This window comes from Protopterus annectens, chromosome 1.part1 (assembly GCF_019279795.1).
Source record: "Protopterus annectens isolate FY-2018-M chromosome 1.part1, PAN1.0, whole genome shotgun sequence".
NCBI lineage: Eukaryota > Metazoa > Chordata > Ceratodontiformes > Protopteridae > Protopterus > Protopterus annectens.
This window is the reverse complement of record NC_056726.1, coordinates 1,027,854,596-1,027,875,007: the sequence shown is the minus strand read 5'-3', so window position 1 is coordinate 1,027,875,007 and position 20,412 is coordinate 1,027,854,596. Positions and strand designations below refer to the sequence as shown.

The window sequence follows — 20,412 nt, the reverse complement described above, 5'->3', positions numbered from 1 at the left end:
ATATTCACATAGCAATGGGTGGCGAAAGCCACACACACTCTGGCTTGGCTTATAAATGCCCAAGGGCAGATAGCTTAGTATGAACCTATGAACATATGAAGACACAAATTGTACAGGACACTAAGGATAATCACAAGGCTTTCTTAACTGATGGTAGGAACCTTGTTGGGAATTCACAGATATGCTCCGAATCACTCAAATAATACAAACAATATACCAAACACACACACATTGCCAACATCCAACCTGACAGGTTCAGTGCAAACCCCCCCCCCCCAAATGCCAAATAACTATCCCAGCAGAGAGCTGGCCCCCTGACATTGCAGATGCTGAGGTAACAGCCAGCATCTACAAAGCAAAACACACAGCATCAATGGTACGAGATGGTGTCCTGGGCTGAGTCCAACATGGACTCCAAGAAGAATGGAACACCATATAACACTACTGCTCAATGTCAGCCTTACCACAGGATATGTACCCAAAGAGCAGTGTACAACAACAGTGGTCCTTCTCCACAAAGGTGTTGCCTGAATGGATACTGCAAACTACCACCCCAGAATCCTGACAAGCTTGGTATGCACAGCTATGGAAAGGATCAGTATGTACCACAGACAGAAGGCTATTGTGGACCTACTGATACTGGACCCTACACACTGTGGCTGTTGTAACTGCAGAACCAGCCCCTAAACATGTCTGACCCATTTGAAGCAGTCATTAAGGTCATTGATAAGGGCTATGTGGTCCACACCGCGTAGCTGGACTGTGCAAATGCTTCTAGACAATACCGTACGAGTTCAGTATGGATATGTTCTTCAGACATAAAGATATTGGGGACCTACTGACACTGGACCCTACCCAGTGTGGCTTTCTTAAGTGCAGGTCCTGCCCCTTAAACATGTTTGACTCATTTGAAACAGTCATTAAGGCCATTGATGAGGGGGATGTGGTCCAGACAGCCTAGCTGGACCTTGCAAAAGGCTTCCATACAATACCCCACGTGTTCATTATAGATAAGCTCACCAGCTTAAATATAAACCCCTATGTCAGTAGAGGGGTTGCAAACCAGCCCAAGGACAGAACTGACATGGTCAGAAATGCTGCAGCCATGTCAGACTACAAACCAGATACAACTGGCATCCCACAAGGCTCGGTCCTGGGACCTCCCTTGTTTGATATATATGTCCCATAGATACAGGCCAACATGGAAGGACTGTGTCTGAACAAGTTTGCAGAGGACTACAAACTGGCCACCATATCTGACCCTCCAGCTGACACAAGCATCCCACAAAAGGGCCACATAGAAACAGACAACTGGTGCCATAGCCATGTCAGCAAGCTGATTGCAGAAAAGTGTATAGTCATCCCCTGTGGATATACAGTAAGTGCCCACCAATTACCACATAGGTGTTAACCCATTAAGTACTGAAGAAGTAATAAGAGACCTGGGGACACAAGTTGATAGATATCTCGCACTGGACAAGCATGTGGCTGTAGTGGTTACAGAAACATACCATATACCCACCTAATCATGAAGGTAGTTAGATCTAGATCAGGGGAGGTCATTGTGGCTCTGCAGTCATCCTTCATCAGCGTCACAATTGAGTACAATGGCCCCTGTGGGATGTACCTCAGCAGACACCTCCATCAACTGGAAAGACCCCAAAAGTACCTCACCAGGAGTATCAAAGAGCTCGAACAGATGCCATGTGTTGGCTGATTAAACAAACTGCAGCCTCACAATTGAGTACAATGGCCCCTGTGGGATGTACTGTAGCAGACACCTGCAGCAACTGGAATGACCACACAAATACCCCACCAGGAGGATTGCAGAGCTGTAACAGATGCCATGTGTTGCCTGAGTAAAGTAACTGCAGCTCCACACAGTGCCATACTGCCTGGCTGGAGGTGAACTGTGCCTGATGTTTAGAACCATGACCAACCTGGTATCAATGGACATTCGGCACCATGTAAACACTGAATGCTGTTGACTTATGCAGCTGACAGGCCTGAACCCCAGCACAGACATAAACAGGACATGCTGTACTGATTGGTACACAACCCAGAAGCTCACCCGACTCACGACTAAACTCCCACTACAGGATATCCAGGGAGTCCCTCAGTGACTGTCATCCAGAGGAATCATGATGACTGGATGGGAGATGGCAGGTGTACCCTGGATATCACCTGTATGTCATGGGTAGACAGAGGCACAGCACACTAACCGTGACATATGTCATGGCAAACACCAGTAAATGTGTGTTGAATGACAAACACTCTCTGACTAGCATTACAAATGGACTAGGGCACATGGCTATTATTTGTCACTGTCCACACAAGTTGTGGAATACAATAACAATGTCGGACAATCATGTACTAAGCTGTCCATATCTGAACAAAATGCAACATGGTCATATCTGCACAACTGGCCCTCAACCAGTCTGGTGTACTCACTATAACCATTACAAGCAGTGATAGGACTGAAACCGATCATACTGTCCACCACAGTGAAAGTTTTGCACCAGTACACTATACAACAATACAACTGTTTGGTCAGCAGGAAAGGATGATGACAACTGTATGCAAACTATCCCATGGTGACCCTGCAGGCACAGCATAATGCCTGTTAGGTTCAGACACACAGCAGTTGGGCAGTAAGAACACAACCTGATGTCCAACACTTAACTGTACATGTGATATATAGATGGCGTCCACACACAAACAGACATGTGGTGGTCCACAGATCCAAACATAAGGAAAGGTCACACTGGGCATGCTCGCACACTTAGATAAATGAGATGTGGCAGTCAAGAAGCCATACAGACTGTGAACTGGGCATGCTCACACACTTAAGCCATGTCAGAGTTCAGCAGTTGTACACACATATCTCGCATTTCTATGTGTTAACACAGGAACCTCCCACAATACAGACATCTGCCCAGTGCACACAGTGAAGTTACAACAGAGACATAAGTAAAGTACTGGATCCCACTCATATGCAAACATCTCCCACAGTACACACATTGTTTATAGAGATAGGGAAGGCTATGGCAATAAAGGCCCACAAATAGTATATGAGCAACAGATACGTGCATCTGACAGGTAAATATATGGCCGTAGAGTGCAATACCTGACCGTTGTCCCTAGGGAATACAGAAGGCTATCCACAGTGTATTTGGCATCTGCCTCCACAGTACAGTAGGCCACTGTGCCTGTGCAAAGTTAATGCATAAGATATGTTCTCCCCCTTACTGATGGAGAGTAACAGATGTACATACCTCTTCATCCATAATGATGTCAGCACACTATACATATGTCAGGAGCAAAACTTATACCCAATAATGTGAATAGCATGCTCCACTACTGTGTCTCTAACAAGTGTCATAATATAGTTAGGTAGGGGTTTGAATCCTGCAAGTGCCCAGTTTGTGTGCGACTGTGTATGAGAGAGTAGTGTGTGCAAGTCCATGTGTATGAGAAATGTCCCTTTTGGCAACTGGTACTACACAAAACAGGCTACATATTCCACTGTCTAAACACTGATGATGTCAGCACCTTATAAGTACAGCAGGAGAAAGCAACCCCCCCCCTAATGCAAATAGCACGCTCTGCTAATGCATCTCTCACTAGTGTCATAACATAGTTAGGTAGGAGTTTGAATCCTGCAAGTGCCCAGTGTGTGTGTGACTGTGTAGGGGGGAGTAGTGTGTGCAAGTCCATGTGTATGAGAAATGTCCCTTTTGGCAACTGGTACTACATAAAACAGGCTGCATATTCCACTGTCTAAACACTGATGATGTCAGCACCCTATAAGTACAGCAGGAGAAAGCAATCCCCCCAGTAATGCAAATACCGTGCTCTGCTAATGCATCTCTCACTAGTGTCATAACATAATTAGGTAGGGGTTTGTATCCTACAAATGCCATGTGTAATTTTGTCACACAGTTTGTCCATGTGTGTGGGGTGTTGTTCCCAATATTGCACGACATACATTATATCAGTAATGTCAATGCACACATGATGTATGCGTGTGCCACCTACACATATGTACCTGTGGACTGCAAGAGTTCCCATGTCCGAAGCCTGCCTCATGTGAATACATGGAATATGCATCAGACAACTGTATGACTGGGGTGTTCTGTGCAGGGGCTGCATGTGGTATGTGACTATACCGTGTGGGTTGTAGATGGTGTCATCCCACCAGCGAGGGATACATGATTGGTCTGGAGCATATAGTTCACATGTTGGTGATGAACAGGTGCACAATGTTGTCACCACTTGTGGGAGTGGTAACAAGTTGTTCCATAGCAATGCAGGGAATGAATGATAAGACACCTTCAGATAGGGTCTTGCAGCTACAATAATGCTCACACTGTATGTTTGGGTAGTTGCAGTACAACCATATAATGGTGTGTGTAGAGACCATCATATTCCCAGTGTTGTCAGGAAGGCCAAGTGGGTTTCCTGGGTATGGGAGTGTGGTGTGTGCCAGGCTATGGACCTGAAGGCAGTCTAACCCACTGTGTGTTGCACATGGAGAGGCTCTGCTGCTTTGTGCAGTGCCACCAACCTGGGGGTGTGTGTATCTGAGGTGCCTTTGGATACATCCCCCCTGTTCTGTTTTGGAGCATGTGTAGGGGATGACAAGCATGGTATCAGGAATGACCTGGCACTGATGGTGTGCACCTGGGAGCCTTGTACCAGGAGTCTGTTACTGCACGGATATTGCTTTACCCCATGCTAAGGACAGCTTCCACTGCATGCATCTTGAGGTTTACACTGCTGCTGTTGAGTAGCATTGCTATTAGTGTCCCATCCCGTGTGCTACCTGTGTAGGTGGCTATGTAATGTCAGCCTTGCATACAAAGGCAGTATGTGTATAGCAACAGCCTCTTCCAATATGCAACGGCCCATGGGTGACAGGTGCAAGCTGTCCCAAGCAAAGCAATGTGGCATGTCCAGCATGTAATCCCACACTGACAGGCATTGGATCCCCTTTGGATGTCACTGAAAGATATGTTAAGTGCAGAAACCGATGATCCTGTCTACATATTGTGGCAGCATTCATGGTGAGGGTGAGATGCTACCCAAAGCCAGGGTCATACCAACCTGTGCCACAACCTCAGAGAGCCCCTCCATGTCCCCTAACATGTAGTCCAATGAGGTGTGTTAGAGGTCATACACACTGGCACAGACAATGACTGAGTCATACTGCTACATGCCTTGGAGTGACTGCTTTGCTTGTGTTATGTGGTGGATCATAGTGCCCGACGGGCAGCTCAGCGTGACCATCACCCTGTTCAGCCTGGGAGCCGGACCACCATGTACGTGTCAATAGAGGTACCTCATACAACCGTAGCAGGTGTGTTGTCTAGCCGTATGGCCTGACACTGTTAGGCACACAGGCTTTGTGAGCTATGTGTCGCATGTGCTCTGCTCTGGCGTAATGTTTGCTTGTGTGTCTGCTTTGCAGGTGTCAGCTGCTCATGCAGGATGCTATTCTGAGAGCCCAATAATGTACCTGTGTGTGTCTGTGTTTGGATTGTGGTCGTGGCAGGTCTATGGGAGACTGGTACTGTATTCACTGTAGTATCCCACTCCACCTGACAGGGAATGCCAGTGCTGTGTAAACAGAGCTTAGCCCCCAGTTTGGCTATGTGGTTGCATCTCTCACATGTGTTGTACATGTATGGGAAGGGGAGAGGGTTGTCTGTGTACATGAGGCAGCTGTAACATTGCCACATGACTCACACATTCACCAACTGGACCTGAGAGTAGATCGACAGGTGACCTTTGCACAAGCTACCATAGCATTGTGACTCCCACACTAAGTAACGACACATAGGGCCAATGGGGAACAAGGTACTCAAGGTAACTATGTGAGGGTGTAGTGCTCCTGAATTGTTAGCGCTGGCATATATGAATGCTGTCTTGAGCAAATGTGAGGTACATCATATGCAATGTGTTACAGGCAAGCTACATGCAAACAGGTCAAACAGTGACGTTCTGTCAAGTGACACATGGACATCAGTACAGTAAGCAACACAGATGTCACTAGGGATCCACAGAGGCACTGTATATCTGCACCGCAGGTGGAATCAGTGTTTCAGGAACATAACAGGCAAACATGCATACAAACAAAGCTACAGTCAGCAGGCCTGTATGTAGACTATGCTACAACAAACAAGGTGTACGACTTCCACTATGTCACAGAGCATATATGCAGGCACTCTAAGCCAGTACCCAGACATTCCCAGGTCAGATGGGCTGGGTCCAGCCGCAACCCCTACAAGTGTATAGACCACATACCTTCGTAATGTTGAATAACTGGCCTGATATCCAAGTGCTCACACCTGTAATAATACACATCTCAAATAGACACTGAGCCCTCACTCAGCAGTTCCAGATGTAGTATGATGTATGCTACCTGTCCTGGCACCACAGTATCCTTGACATGTATGGACACTCTCTCTCCTGTCATAGTTAGTTCTGTGTTTTGGTGCTGTTATGCATGGTATGAGGTGTGACCTTGTAGTGCTAGTGTGCTCTTGTGAGCCCTGAACCTGCTGCGTAGTACTGCACAGATATCAACATCCTGAAACATCTGCATTGCAGAGTCGTGTGTGGACAGCATGCAACTCACAGTTGACATGGCCATCATTGAGTATCAATATGTAGATTGTTGTATCCCCTGTGCTACCTATGTAGGTGGCCAGCCCTTCACAGCCTCACCACCAGTATGCAAAGATGTGCAGACAGAACACTGTGGTAATTAGTATGGGTGTACAAAACAATACAATGACATTCATACTGTAACTGCATCAGGCATGCTGGTATATACCCACAATGCTATAATTACACTGTACTGTTGTCAACATCATAACATTACAATATGTCTATGTAGCCACCCTGTGCATCAGCACCATGTTAACTTGTTCCTGCACCAGTCTTACAGATTGCAGGAGGTGGCACAGTTTCATCATATGCACAGGGTGTGTACCTGGTATGCCTGAGTCTGCCACTGATACAACCAATTGACATGTCTGTGTGTGTGTATGTGGTTGAGGGACAGCAGTGCAAGATGGGGCAATGTTGATGCAGTGTGTGCGTGTATGCGGCAGCCCTAGGTGTTATCACTTTGCATGTGTGTATGAATGCACACAGTCCCACCTCATGGCTGCCATATACAGGTGTTTGTGGACAGCCGTAGATTGTACCTGCCAGGACATACAGATCACTGTCTGTGGCCACGGACATGGTACCTGTGCCTAGCAGGGGTGCTACGGACCATATCAGGTACCAATCCAGACTGGGTGCTGTCATCAGAAGCAGGTCCCTGTTGGGACTTTCCAGCACCACGTGCACGTGGTCTCTTGGGGTGGTCTGATGACAGCACAGACCCAGCATTGCTGGGGCTGCTGCTGGCACTATGTGAGCGGCCGCGGCCCTGTTGTCGTCCGTGACGGATGCCAGCTGCTGCTGTTGCTGGCATACGGCCACGTCGACGCCTCAACCGTCCACCATTGCCCTGGCTCATGGACATATAGTTGTGGAACAGATCTAATGTGCCCCCCAACATCTGTCAATGACCTCGGTGAAGTTGCAGATGGCAGCCGCAACATCACGCATACTGCCACTCATGACTGTGCGACATGCTCTCAACTCCCTCAGACCCTGTCTGGTGTACCGTTCCATACGTGACTGTGCCTGCATTACAGCCCGGAACATAGCTGGGGTTGAAAGACCTCTGTGGGCATGTCTAACAGGGGCGGTATGCCCATGGATGCTCCCACGAGAACCCATGGACGTCTGCCTGTGCGGTACCATGTCAGGGCCCTGGCCATGGCTGCAGTTTGGGGATGCATGCGCCACTGGTACCACATTACCCTGGTCAATGCCCACTGTATCCTGTCCATCACCTAGGGACATTGGTGACAAAGGATGTATTGGCAGGATGACTGTGCGCATAGATGGGGTCGACCCGCTGTGTAGTGTCAATTGGCTGACCAATGACGGACCCTGGCACACCTACCTGTGCCATTACACAGGTATCATCAACACTATCCACAGCAGCTGATTCAGTTTCCCTGCTGCATGACACCAGAGCAGCACCAGAACCTGTGGGAGTAAGACAGGAAACACAGTTTACAATGTGTACACAATGCCACCACTGATGCACACATGCACCCATGCACACATGGGCACATGCACACATGCACACATGCACACATGGGCACATGCACGCATACACACATGCACACATGCAGACATGTGCAACATGCACACATGCAGACATGGGCACATGCACACATGCACACATGGGCAGATGCACACATGCACACATGCATACATGGGCACATGCACACATGCACACATGGGCACATGCACACATGCAGACATGGGCACATGCACACATGCAGACATGGGCACATGCACACATGCACACATGGGCACATGCACACACCTCAGTATGTGAGATATCAACCCACAGACACAAACACACCTGCAATCAAACACATTGCACTACTGCTTCAGCTTATTATTACTATTAGTATACAGAGTATTGAAGGTAATGGTATTACACACTCACCAGCATGGATAGGCTGCCTTGCTGTTACACTAGAGGGACCTGCAGAAAAGAGACATTCATCGTCAGTAGGCACAACTGTGCCATTGATACTGTGGGCATGTTACAGTTCAGTAGTGCAACAGTTAGCTTCCACAGGTGTACTGCAGATAATGAGGTTATCACTAATGCACAATAATTACCAAGATAACAGCTACAAATCGGGGACACACCACACACATGCATAACCTAACAGTGTACAGAATGGTCACTATACACAAGGCATGTTACCTGCACGCTCTGTGTCCTGCTGCTGTGTGGCTCCAGCCTCCATCATTACACATGTATGCTGTTGTTGTTGCTGCTGTGCCACAGCCACAACACTCAGGAGTAGTCCCTCCAGTCTGGTGAGAGGGGATTTCTAGCCACCCCACCACCTGTGGCAAGCTGCTGCCTGTGGATATCCGATGCACGCTGACAGACATTTCTAATTAAATCACTGCAGTGATGGCGTACCTGCTCATATGTCCAGTTATGTGTGCCTATGTCATTTACCCGACAGACCAGGTCTTGCCACAGTGCAGCCCTCTCCTGCTGGTTCTGGCTGGTGCGGGAAAAGAGTACAGTGAAATCCCGCACCAGGCTCTGGAGTATCTCCTCCTCTTCTGCAGCCGAGTAGACTGGGTTCCACTGGTGAACCATGTCCCTGAAAAGGAGAAGGGAAATATGTCAGCAATATCTGTCAGCAGACTATAGCACACATAATACACATTATACTTGACTACAGTGATATAACTTACGCACCATATATAGCATCTGTCTGTCTATTGAGGGATACACATGTACATGACCAGATAGTGCTCATCCGACAACTGTGCAACAGTACCTGGCACACTCCATACAACAGACTAGTATACTGCAGCAGTCAACTCACTGTTTCAGGTAAAATACACGACCCCACACTGGGGGTTTGAATCAAGGTACTGTATGGGGAACATTATCAGCCCATGCACTGCACACAATGCATGTTACATATTTCACTGGTACTGCACACTACTCTTACTTGCCATAACCCTACCTACACCACAGTGACATACAGGGTAACACAGCACAACATATGGCAATGTAGTATGTGTTGATTGCAATACCCCACACACCTGTCTCTGGCCTCACACCATGGACACACACTACCATGACAGACAGACAGTCATGGTGAGCAATCACACCAGTACACAACATGCACCCAGTCACTAGCACACCCATTCCACCTCACATATTCCATTTGCAATGTGTTACTGGGTGTGCATTGCATTCTAGGTAGGTATTGTGCTTTTGGCCCTGGGCCTACAGCAGCATACTGTTATGCTATCCTGCCCCTTGTGACACATGTGTTATGATCATACCTGCTCCTTCCAAACAGTTACACAGGGTAACTCATATGGCATATTACCTATCAGCATAACATTCAGCAGGGGTATGTCTGACATCTACTCATGGGGAGCCTTGCTTCTTATTTCTGTGTGGTCTACTACAGGATATGTCATATCTGTGGGTAGGGTCCCATACCTCTACCATGTGCTCTATACTGCAGTGACAAGGACGATAGACATAGGTAATTTGTGTTGTGGATGTTGGAGGTGTTACCATGGTTGGGAGACAACTGTCATGGGTGTGACTGAACTATGTATATCCAGCAGTGGTAACCTCTATGTAGGTAGTCTGTGTGCACTCTGTGGTGTTTGAGTGCATTGACACAGTTACTTGCATATGTCTGTGTCCTTCACCATATCTGTAGCTGTCATGGGAGGTACATACCGTGTAGGACATTGCGGGGTGTGGAGGGGTACAGTGACCTACATGTCCATAGCTGACACACCATGTCCGCTGACACATTCCATGTACAGGTATTACAGGACTAGTGTGCCACTGTGTGTATCGATGTGGAGCCTAGTGTACACTTGTTGACCCTGTTCCCCCCTGACACATGCAGTGGTGGGCAGGCATGTACATATGTGGTGGTTACTGGTGTCAGTGTTTTTGAATGGGGTATGGTACTCCAATATCCACACTGGTGTTCACTCCATGCCTGTGACACCAGGCACCTGTAGCAAGACATCTGCACACATGTGCCTCACACAGTCTATATATGTATATATATATATATATATATATATATATATATATATATATATATATATATATATATATATATATATATATATATATATATATATATATATATATATATATATGTATATATATGTATTGATATATTTATATCTGTATATGGATATATATCTGTTTGTATATATGCATATATCATATGTATATCTAGATGTAGATATATACATATAGATGTGGGGAGAGAGGGGGAGAGAGTGAGAGAGAGACACAGGGTGAGTGTGAGGGGGTGGGACAGAGAGTGAGAGATAGTCATATACAGACATGTCTGTTGTCAGTCAGATCTATCTGTATGTGTGTAAGTCTCTACAGATATCTATATATGTATGTGTGTATTACATATATCTGTACATACATATTCTACCAATCTCGATGTCTGTGCAGTACATGAGAACCTGGTTCAAGGCTCCTGAGAGCACACCAGCGGTACCAGGCTATACCCCGTATCATGCATTTTGGCCCCAGGACTCGGGACAAAATGGACAGGGAGGGGGTGTGTCTATATTCATGGAGGACACACACACCTCCAGGTTAGTGGCAACACATGAAGCATTACAGACCATCCAGGTTCAGAGAACCATAGGCAAACCTGCTATACAACTGGTAGCATGTTACAGACCACACTCCCGATCTCAGGGACCACAGTCGGCCTTCCTGTAGACATTGGAGGATATGAATGTCCCACCACACATCATCATATTGGGATAGTGCGACTACCCTAACATACACTGCGTGCATTATTCTACCCCAAACACCCTAGCCCAAAGGTTCCCGGTATTCATTATGTCAAATGCAATGGAAAAGCTAGTCACCTCTCCCACAACAGGAGATAATATACCAGACCTGATCATCACAAACATGGGGACAATGTGCTACACACTGGAAGGATACCCCTCACTAGTCACATCTGACCACAGACTAATCAACCTGGATATACATATCCCACCTCCCCCACAACACAACAGACTATAGTGGGAGACCTCTCACATGCTGAATTTACATGTCTTATAACTGAGTTGGTATCCTGAATGCCCACTGTGCCAGTGTAATCCACTTCCCACAATGCAGACACCCTCACATATGCTGCTACAGACATCTCCAAGAATGCATGAATCATGCAATCACAAATGGAACCATGACCCTCTCCACCAAGGGCAGGCATCCTGTCTGGTGGACCCCAGCATTGAACAACTTGTATAACAACAGATGGTAGCTACTGCACGGCAGAGCATACTTCCATAGAGCTACGGCATCTCTCATCAGCAGTAGTAGACAGATGGGTTTTGTCGTACAAACATGCAAGGCCAACAATGAGAGGGACATTGCTATGGTCACTACAGATAACCACAAGGCCTTCCTCTGCTATGTTACACACCTGGGTGGGAACCCTCATTTGTGTTCACAGTTAGTTCACAGTGACATACGCTACACTGAACACACAGATAATGTCAACAGTCTGGTAGACAGGTTCAGTGCAGGTTTCTACACTCCCTCACCCACACATGTGGAATTACTTATCCCAGCTGACTGTAACCTCCCTGTCATCTCGGATGTCCAGCTGGGAACCACCCTCAGTGGAGCTGTAAACACAGCAGCAATGGGACCCAACGGTATTGCAGGTTGCATGCTATGTGAACTGCAAGAGGAGCTACACATGCACATTACATGCTATTCAGCCGTAGCCTTACTACAGCATATGTACCTGGACACTGGCATACAGCAACAGTTATCCCACTCCACACAGGAGGCACCTCTACAGACCCTGGTAACTACCGCCCCATACGCTTAACCAGCCTGGTCTGCAACACTATGGGAAGGATCATTATGGTACCCATACACAGAGACATTGGGGACTTAGACACTTGTTCCCACCTGGTATGGATTTGTAGAGGGCAGATCCTGCCTTATGAACCTGGTTGACCTTTTAAAATCAGTCACTATAGCCATTGCTGATGGCATAGCAGTCCATACAGCCTACCTGGACTTGCCTACAGCATTAGACACAATAACGCACTCTGCCATCATAGACATGATCGACAGCTAACATGTATATCCATATGTCACATGATGGGTTGCAAACCAGCTAACGGATAGAAACCCTATAGTCAATCTCACTGGTGCCATGTCAGACTCAGAGCCAGTCACATGTGGTGTCCCACAGGGCTCTGTCCTGGGACTACTCATGTTCGGCATATCATTCTCAGATGTGGAAGCAGACATGGGAGGGTAGTGGCTGACAATGTTCAAAGATGACTGCATACTAGGCACCATAGGCAATACACCAGCTGACACATACATCCTATTGACAGGCCTCACGGAAACCAACAACTGGTGGCGTAGTCATGGCCTGACACTGCATGCCATGTAATGTATACTCATACCCTTTTGGACGGACAAGGTACCTACATATTATCACATAGACAATAACCCACTGAGTACAGATAAAGTAATCGGTGACCTGGTGACACTGTGCAATGCTGCCCTCTCATTTGGCACCCACGTTGCCGAAGTGGTTGGATGGACTTCCTACCTTGCCCACCTTATCATGAAGGGATTCACATCCACATCAAAAGGGGTCATTGTACCCTTATACTCCTCCCTTATCAGGCCCATGACTGTGTACTATGCCCCATTTGGTATGTACCTCACCTGGCACTTGCAACAGCTAGGGGGACCCCATGAGTACATCACCAGGTGGATCATGGGTCTGCAACACCTGTCATATTCTGCCAGACTAACATAACTCATGCTCTATTCCGTAGCATACTGCCTACGTAGGGGTGATCTGTGTCTGATGTAGTAGGCCATGTCCAATCTGGTAGTGATGGACATGTTCCACCTCATACAATCCAAATCCATCAGAAGCACGACAGCTATGGATTTAAACCTCAGCACACATATGAATAGGACATACTGTAGGGACAGATCCATCACTAAGAGGCTTCCCATACTGTGGAACGGGATCCCAGTTCATGTTAGGTAGAGACCCTCACTGACACTGTACATGTGCATTCTTGACAAGTGGATGGGAGATCATAGGTTTACAGCAGGGGTCATCTCTGTGTCACTACTAGACAGAGACACAGTACACTAATGCTATTATGTAGGGAGGTCTTCACTCTGTCACTACTATACAGAGGCGCAGGTTTCTAAATCTATTCTATACACTGTCTGCAGATAGCCTAGTACTAAACTATGCCACTGTGAAACTATATCTGACTATGTATTTCTACATCCCTGTCTATCTATGTATACACATATGCATATTATATATATATATATATATATATATATATATACATACACGTCGTATACACATGTTTTATATATATATATATATATATATATATATATATATATATATATATATATATATATATATATATATACTCCTTCTTAGGTCCACATATGTATACACACAGTAACGTACTGCTGAACACCCATTACTGTACCGCCTAGTTGGACATTGCACTACAACCTACATTGCTATGTGCACATAGCTACCATCACATACATATGTATGTGGAGCCTTCAGTGACAGTTTCAGTATGTCCCCGTCCCTATGCACATCCTCATATACATAGATACAGACCAATAACACATCTGGAGGGTTCACAGTATGTAGAGTATTATAGTAGTACTTTACATTACCTGTGTTTGTTGCAGCTGTTTGTGTAGGCTTTCAGTTGCTTGGCTTGCTGTCTGCCTCTTTGCCTTGATGTTTCCGGTTAATTTCTTTCTCTTTCTTTATTTCTTTCTGTCTTTCTTTCTTTTTTTTTTTTTTATTTTGGTGTTCTCTCTCTCTCTCTCTACCTCCAGCGTGTGCAATGACAGTATTGCATGTGTGGACTGGGAGTACAGGATGCTTTTGTAGTTATCTGCACATATCCATGTGATGGCCTCTGCACCAGTTGTTAGCCAGCATTTACTAATTGCATGCAGCCTGTTGTGTAGTGATTGCAGTTCTCACTGTGATTACAGGCTTGTGCTATAAAAAGGTCTGTTAGGTAGGCATAGCCCTTTCAGATTATCAGGGTGGGGACCATGCTGGTTTGCTGTGGACACTGTTCTGTGAGTGTAAGAGTTGGTATGTCTGTCATATTTCAGGCTGTGTTGTAGACACTGCAATGCATGTTGTTCTGTAAGCTACTGTTAGTACATTTGGCAGGGTGTCAGTGGGGCACAGTTGACATTTGTTTTCACATCAGGGACATCCCTGTAACTCAGTCACAGTTGCTATGTCTGCACACTTAACTATTCAACTATGGCTGTGTTTATCCTGCTCTGAGTATGTGTGTGGCTTGCCAGATGCTACTGTGACATTATTACCTAGTAGCTACCAACTAGCATGACTGTTTCTCAGCACACACTACTATTTTACAAATCCACTAGATTTGACAGTAAATATACATGACATGCTTTGTGTACTAGACTTGTATATTCCCTTTAAATTAATTCCTACTATTTTATGATATATTTCTTTCAGCACATTGTTCTTGTATAGCATTTATGGCTTAGTGGTAAGTCATGCAGACTAGTGTTTCCAAGGTCCTGGGTTCGAGATTGAGGGAGGTATTTTATTTTGCTGCTGAGAAAACTACAGGCCTTGTCATTCAGAGTGACTAAGGCACTTTTAAGCAGTTGTAAGCGGGTTAGCACTGGTTTGCGTGGAGGTCACGCATGTGCACTGCCGCTTAGCTTCGCGCACACCCGCTTACTACTGCTTAAAAGTGCTTACTCTCGTGCACACCCGCGCTATTTTCTTTGAAAGAAAAGAAAATGGGGAGATAGGAAAGTGTTGAAAAAGGGGTCACAAAGAGGGTAGGACAGTAGGGAAACAAGCTCGGGTTTTGCAGGAGGGATGTCGGTAAGGCCCATAGCTGCTCATTTCTTCATCAGCAACAGCTGTGCATATGTTTGTAATTTGGTGTGACATTTGAAACCTTCCACCCCTGAGAGAGGTGTAAGGACAACAATAATATCTGTTGTACAGCCAATTGTAATTGACAGTTTACATGTCCAGCAGACATGTGTGCAAAATGGGCAGCTATGTATGGGGTGTAATTTTTTTGTGGGTACAGAGTGCCCTTTTTTTTTTTTTTCAGGTGAGAGTGGTATGTCAGGTACAGGAAGTCGGTATAGCTGGGGAGGTAGGTTGGGTAGATTAACAGACAAGATAAACAAGACGCATACAGGGGCGGTGTATGACACATGTGGGGGGGTTACACAATTGACAGGGATGGATGTTTGGATATCTCGAGCCCCTGAGCCCACAGATGGCAACAGTAGAACTGAGATCCCCACCCATGGGCAGTTGCCACTGAGCCTTCACTGCCCAGGATGGGGCTGTGCTGGGGGCTGTGTAGTCCGGGCAGCAGGCACGCCCATGAGTTGTGCCACCTGTGCCTCAAGCTGGCGTAGGGGCCTAAGCATAGTGTGCCGGATCTCCCTACGCACCACAGTCCGGACCCTACGGAGGGTGAGTGGATGTTCTCCTCCGGCCACGCTTGCAGAGGGGGGGCGAGCCCCATCCCCTGCAGCGCTTCCACCCGCAGGTGGCACAGGGCCACCAGAGGAGGGTCCGGCCTGGGCGCTACTGCCAGGTGCACTCGCCAGCTGTGGTGGGAGAGGTGGATCCGCTGGAACCCGCCTTTCCTGTCGTCCTATGTTTTACATTATGTTATGACAGTTTGGGTTAGTAACGTACAATACCATTCACAATTAGTTGTAACAGCATGCATTAGTATTCCCATTAACCAAACACCCATATATTCAAGCCATTAAACAGCAAGCATAGCACATGCATAATTTGAACAGCAATACACAATCCAACAACATGCAGGGTTGATTGAAGGCAACAGGCCATCAGGTTTGGATGTATGAACAGGGCAGATGCATCAACGCACATGCAAATATGTATGAACCAACAGGACAAATGTCCAGGGGTGTTAATTGTGATTGCACATACCAATTTCATGTGGAATGGATTATATGTGGTTATAGGGTAGGGTGAAGAAAATTTAATTAACAACTTCAAATACCAATACATATGCTGTACATTTCTACTAGCTGCAGATATATACACACTACAGTTCTGCCTACAGTTTCCTATGTGATAACTACTTCAGGTTGGTGATAGGAATGTTACTGCTACATCAATATACATTTCATTTTTATTCATACACATTAATATCTGGCTCTGTTCAGCTACATCATCCTGCTACATTTGCTTTATATAGCTATAGACAACTGTGGATGTTTGGTATTTCAGACAACCATACTATCTGCATATTGCAGACTGAGAGCAACATATCCAGATTTTGGGACACACATTCCAGCTGCAGTAGTGTTTTCAACACATGTTACTGTTTGGTTCTGCCTGTCACATTCATTTCATTCTGTACTAACTGCAGTATACTTTATTCAGGGGTTATTACTACTTTATTGGTGGATTCATACCTGTTTCTCACACTCTCTCACTTGTTTTATTTTTACAATTCAGGATGGTACTTAATTCTAGGCTTTATTGACATGTTTTACCTGTAGTTATAACAATCCTTTCCAACAGTCTCACTTATGTCATGTTTCTGTATTTCAACAGGGATATATTTCACACATGTGGTTTACTCAGCTTCTGCAGCTGTACTTTTCAGCCTGCTGCAGGTTATGTACTATTATATTACAGGTAGGACATCTTTATTTCAGACTTGTTTCATTTTTATGTTTGGATTACAGGCTGCATCACACTTGTGTAATCAAGCAATACTTGCAAACCCTCTTACACTGTTACTTGCACATTTTATTAATTACTGACTACACTGCACTCTTTTGCTAACTGTCATACTTATAGATTTATTTACAGTTACAGGGAGAGAATTACTGACCTGCCTGGTGGCGCAACCGTACCAGCCTATTGCCATAGGCTCGATGGTTCATAGAACGGACACCTGCAGCTGTAATATAAATAAAGTAATATTGGAATACACATCTCCATAATATCAGCTAGGTTAATTTCTTACATAAATAATTATATGTAACTTACTCAGTAGTGGGGCGTTGGGCATTTGCCGGGCCTCCTGGATCCAACAGTTCAGTTGGTCCTGCTTCCGTCTCTTCAGGTCCGCATGGCAGTGACGGACTTGCTCACCAGTCCTTGGTATTCCTGTGGCACTGGTGAGATCATGAGCCAACCGGTCCCACGCCTCAGCCCTATATGCTCCCCACAGGACCTGGCCCTGCATGAGTTGGGCCTCATGATTATGGATGAGGAGCCAAACCATATATCTGGACTCCTCAATGCCCCACCTCTGTGCTCGGAAGCAACTACCCTCACCTACACATGGCATCCTGGCTGCAAGTCAGTTCTACAATCGGTTATGCTGTGTATTCCCGCCTATGGGGCTTATATATGCCGTTTTTCCCACACTTATCTGTGATTGGCCATTTTGGAATTGTATCAGCTTCACAAAACCTGCTTTGTCATGCTCCTCTTTCTATTCATTCCTATATATGTGCTATTACTGCGTTTCTAAGGGCAACTGTCATGGCTTAGTGGTTCAGTACTTTGACTATGGTGCATGGTATCCTGGGTTCGAACCTGGCCATTGCTTTTTATATTTTATGACTGTCTACACAGGCTAGGAGGTGTGTCTGTGTAAAGGCAGTTTTGATACAGCTTGCTCAACGTTGCCCGTCGGTTAGCCTGTTGGCGCAGTGCACAGCTCCGCGCAAATGGGTTACGCTGGTTTACGCGTCGTTTGGCTGTCAGCACGCATATTACGCTCAGCTCAGCTATGGGCACACAGTTTCAGTGTGTTAAAATGCTGATCAACCCCAGGCACTCATTTTACACCTATTACACCACTGCTCACCTACGGGCACACATTTTACACCTGTTAAAACACTGCTCACCTACGGGCACACATTTTACACCTGTTAAAACACTGCTCACCTACGGGCACACATTTTACACCTGTTAAAACACTGCTCACCTACAGGCACACATTTTACACCTGTTAAAACACTGCTCACCTATAAGCAGATATTCTCAACTTGTTAGACTGTAGCTCAGCTATGGGCACATCTCACATTTATTTTTTTATTTTTTTATCTCACATTTCTTCAAAATACATGATCCATTTCATTACATTTTCCATAAAATATAATTTTATATATGTACATATATGTTAGGGACTTGTTTCGTGCTTATTTCACCAAAAATAAAAATTCATGTTGTGGGGGCTCGAACCATGACTGCATCCTCTTCAGCCGACGTCTCTACCGCTACGCTATTGCTTCTTGACTTACTTTGCATATTTAGTTCTTATATGCTTTTCCACTGACTGCTAACTTTGGCTAAGCGCCGGGCACACCCGCGCAAATGAGCGCACTCACGGGCAGACATCTTTACAACTTATAAAAAAAAAAGTAGATGTTCATTTCTACATTTTATGTTCATAGTCTGTTGGGGCATGTGTTGTGTTTATTCACATTTACACGGACTCGGTAGTGGGGGTTTACTTTCGGGAATTTTACTCTTCTGGGGGTGTGTTCATTTGCAGGGCTCGCCCTATGGACACACCCCCTACTGTCTTACACGGACCGTGTTAGCCTTGCGTGTGATTCAGCATGCCCTCATGCATATGCATGACATGCTGACATCACACCGTTACACTGCAGCCTCCGTGTAAGCCTTGTAACTCTTACACGGAGGCTTCGTGAATCCTGCCTTAAGTGAATAGCACCTTTTATTTGTTCATGTACTGTATTTATTTTCTTGTTTTTGGCAGCTAACTGCTTAAAGCTCACTAGCCAAAAGGAACATACTTACATCAGTTGCTCATTTTTAACACATTATATCCATTCATTATATGGGAATATATCCTACACCTTCCAAAAATAATTCCTTGCTAGTGCATTAATTTAGAAAAAAATTTTTACACACTCCAATATTGCCTGGTTGTCTTTATAGCCTAGATAAATTATCAGAGCTTTCAAGTCACACAGTTAACCACTTAAGCCATATCTTCTAGTTACACCAAGCTGTATATGTAGTTGTCACCTTTGCTTATAACAAGGAACATATACTTATCAGAATCACAAAGCATCAGGAGAATGTAGTGCTGTTTCACTGTGTTCTTACCGTGGACGTTTAGTTTAATACTTCTACTTTCCATTGTAATCTGATGCTGTGCAGTGTAGCACATACAGGAGTAGTGTTCTCCATCACGGATTTTAACATTTCCAATCTCATAATGAAACTTAGACTCAGTGGGAGTTTTTGAATGATGTAGTATCAATTGTTCATAATATTTTATGAACCAGCACTGTGTATACGTAGTGCCTGTACTGCTGCTGCACTGCAGGGTCACTTTACTCCTGATGTGATATCTCACCAGCCAGGGTATCACTTCTAGATGTGGCCTTTCTTCAATTCCTGCATGTAATATAAACAGAGGAGAGAAATTTACTGTAGTAGCAGAATTGCATCAATATCAATGAACATTTCACTGCAATTTACTACCAATAGCAGAAAGTTAAACACCTACAATTTATTTGTGTGTTTATTTGTTTACTTATGATTTGTTGATTGGTATGATATAAATGGGGAGAGTCCCTTTTCAGCAAAGACCCTCAGAGAAAAACTCCAATAGATCCAGAGATATGAA

At 45.4% G+C, this 20,412-nt stretch overlaps 1 protein-coding gene across 1 annotated transcript in view; it reads right to left on the bottom strand.

Annotated features, from left to right (window-relative positions):
* Window positions 1-20,412, bottom strand: part of LOC122808793 — a 1,139,808-nt gene that overhangs the window by 716,912 nt on the left and 402,484 nt on the right. Inside the window, exon 4 of the mRNA XM_044079839.1 lies at window positions 19,887-20,180. Coding sequence (XP_043935774.1) covers window positions 19,887-20,180 — 294 coding nt within the window. The remainder of the gene's footprint in view (window positions 1-19,886; window positions 20,181-20,412) is intronic.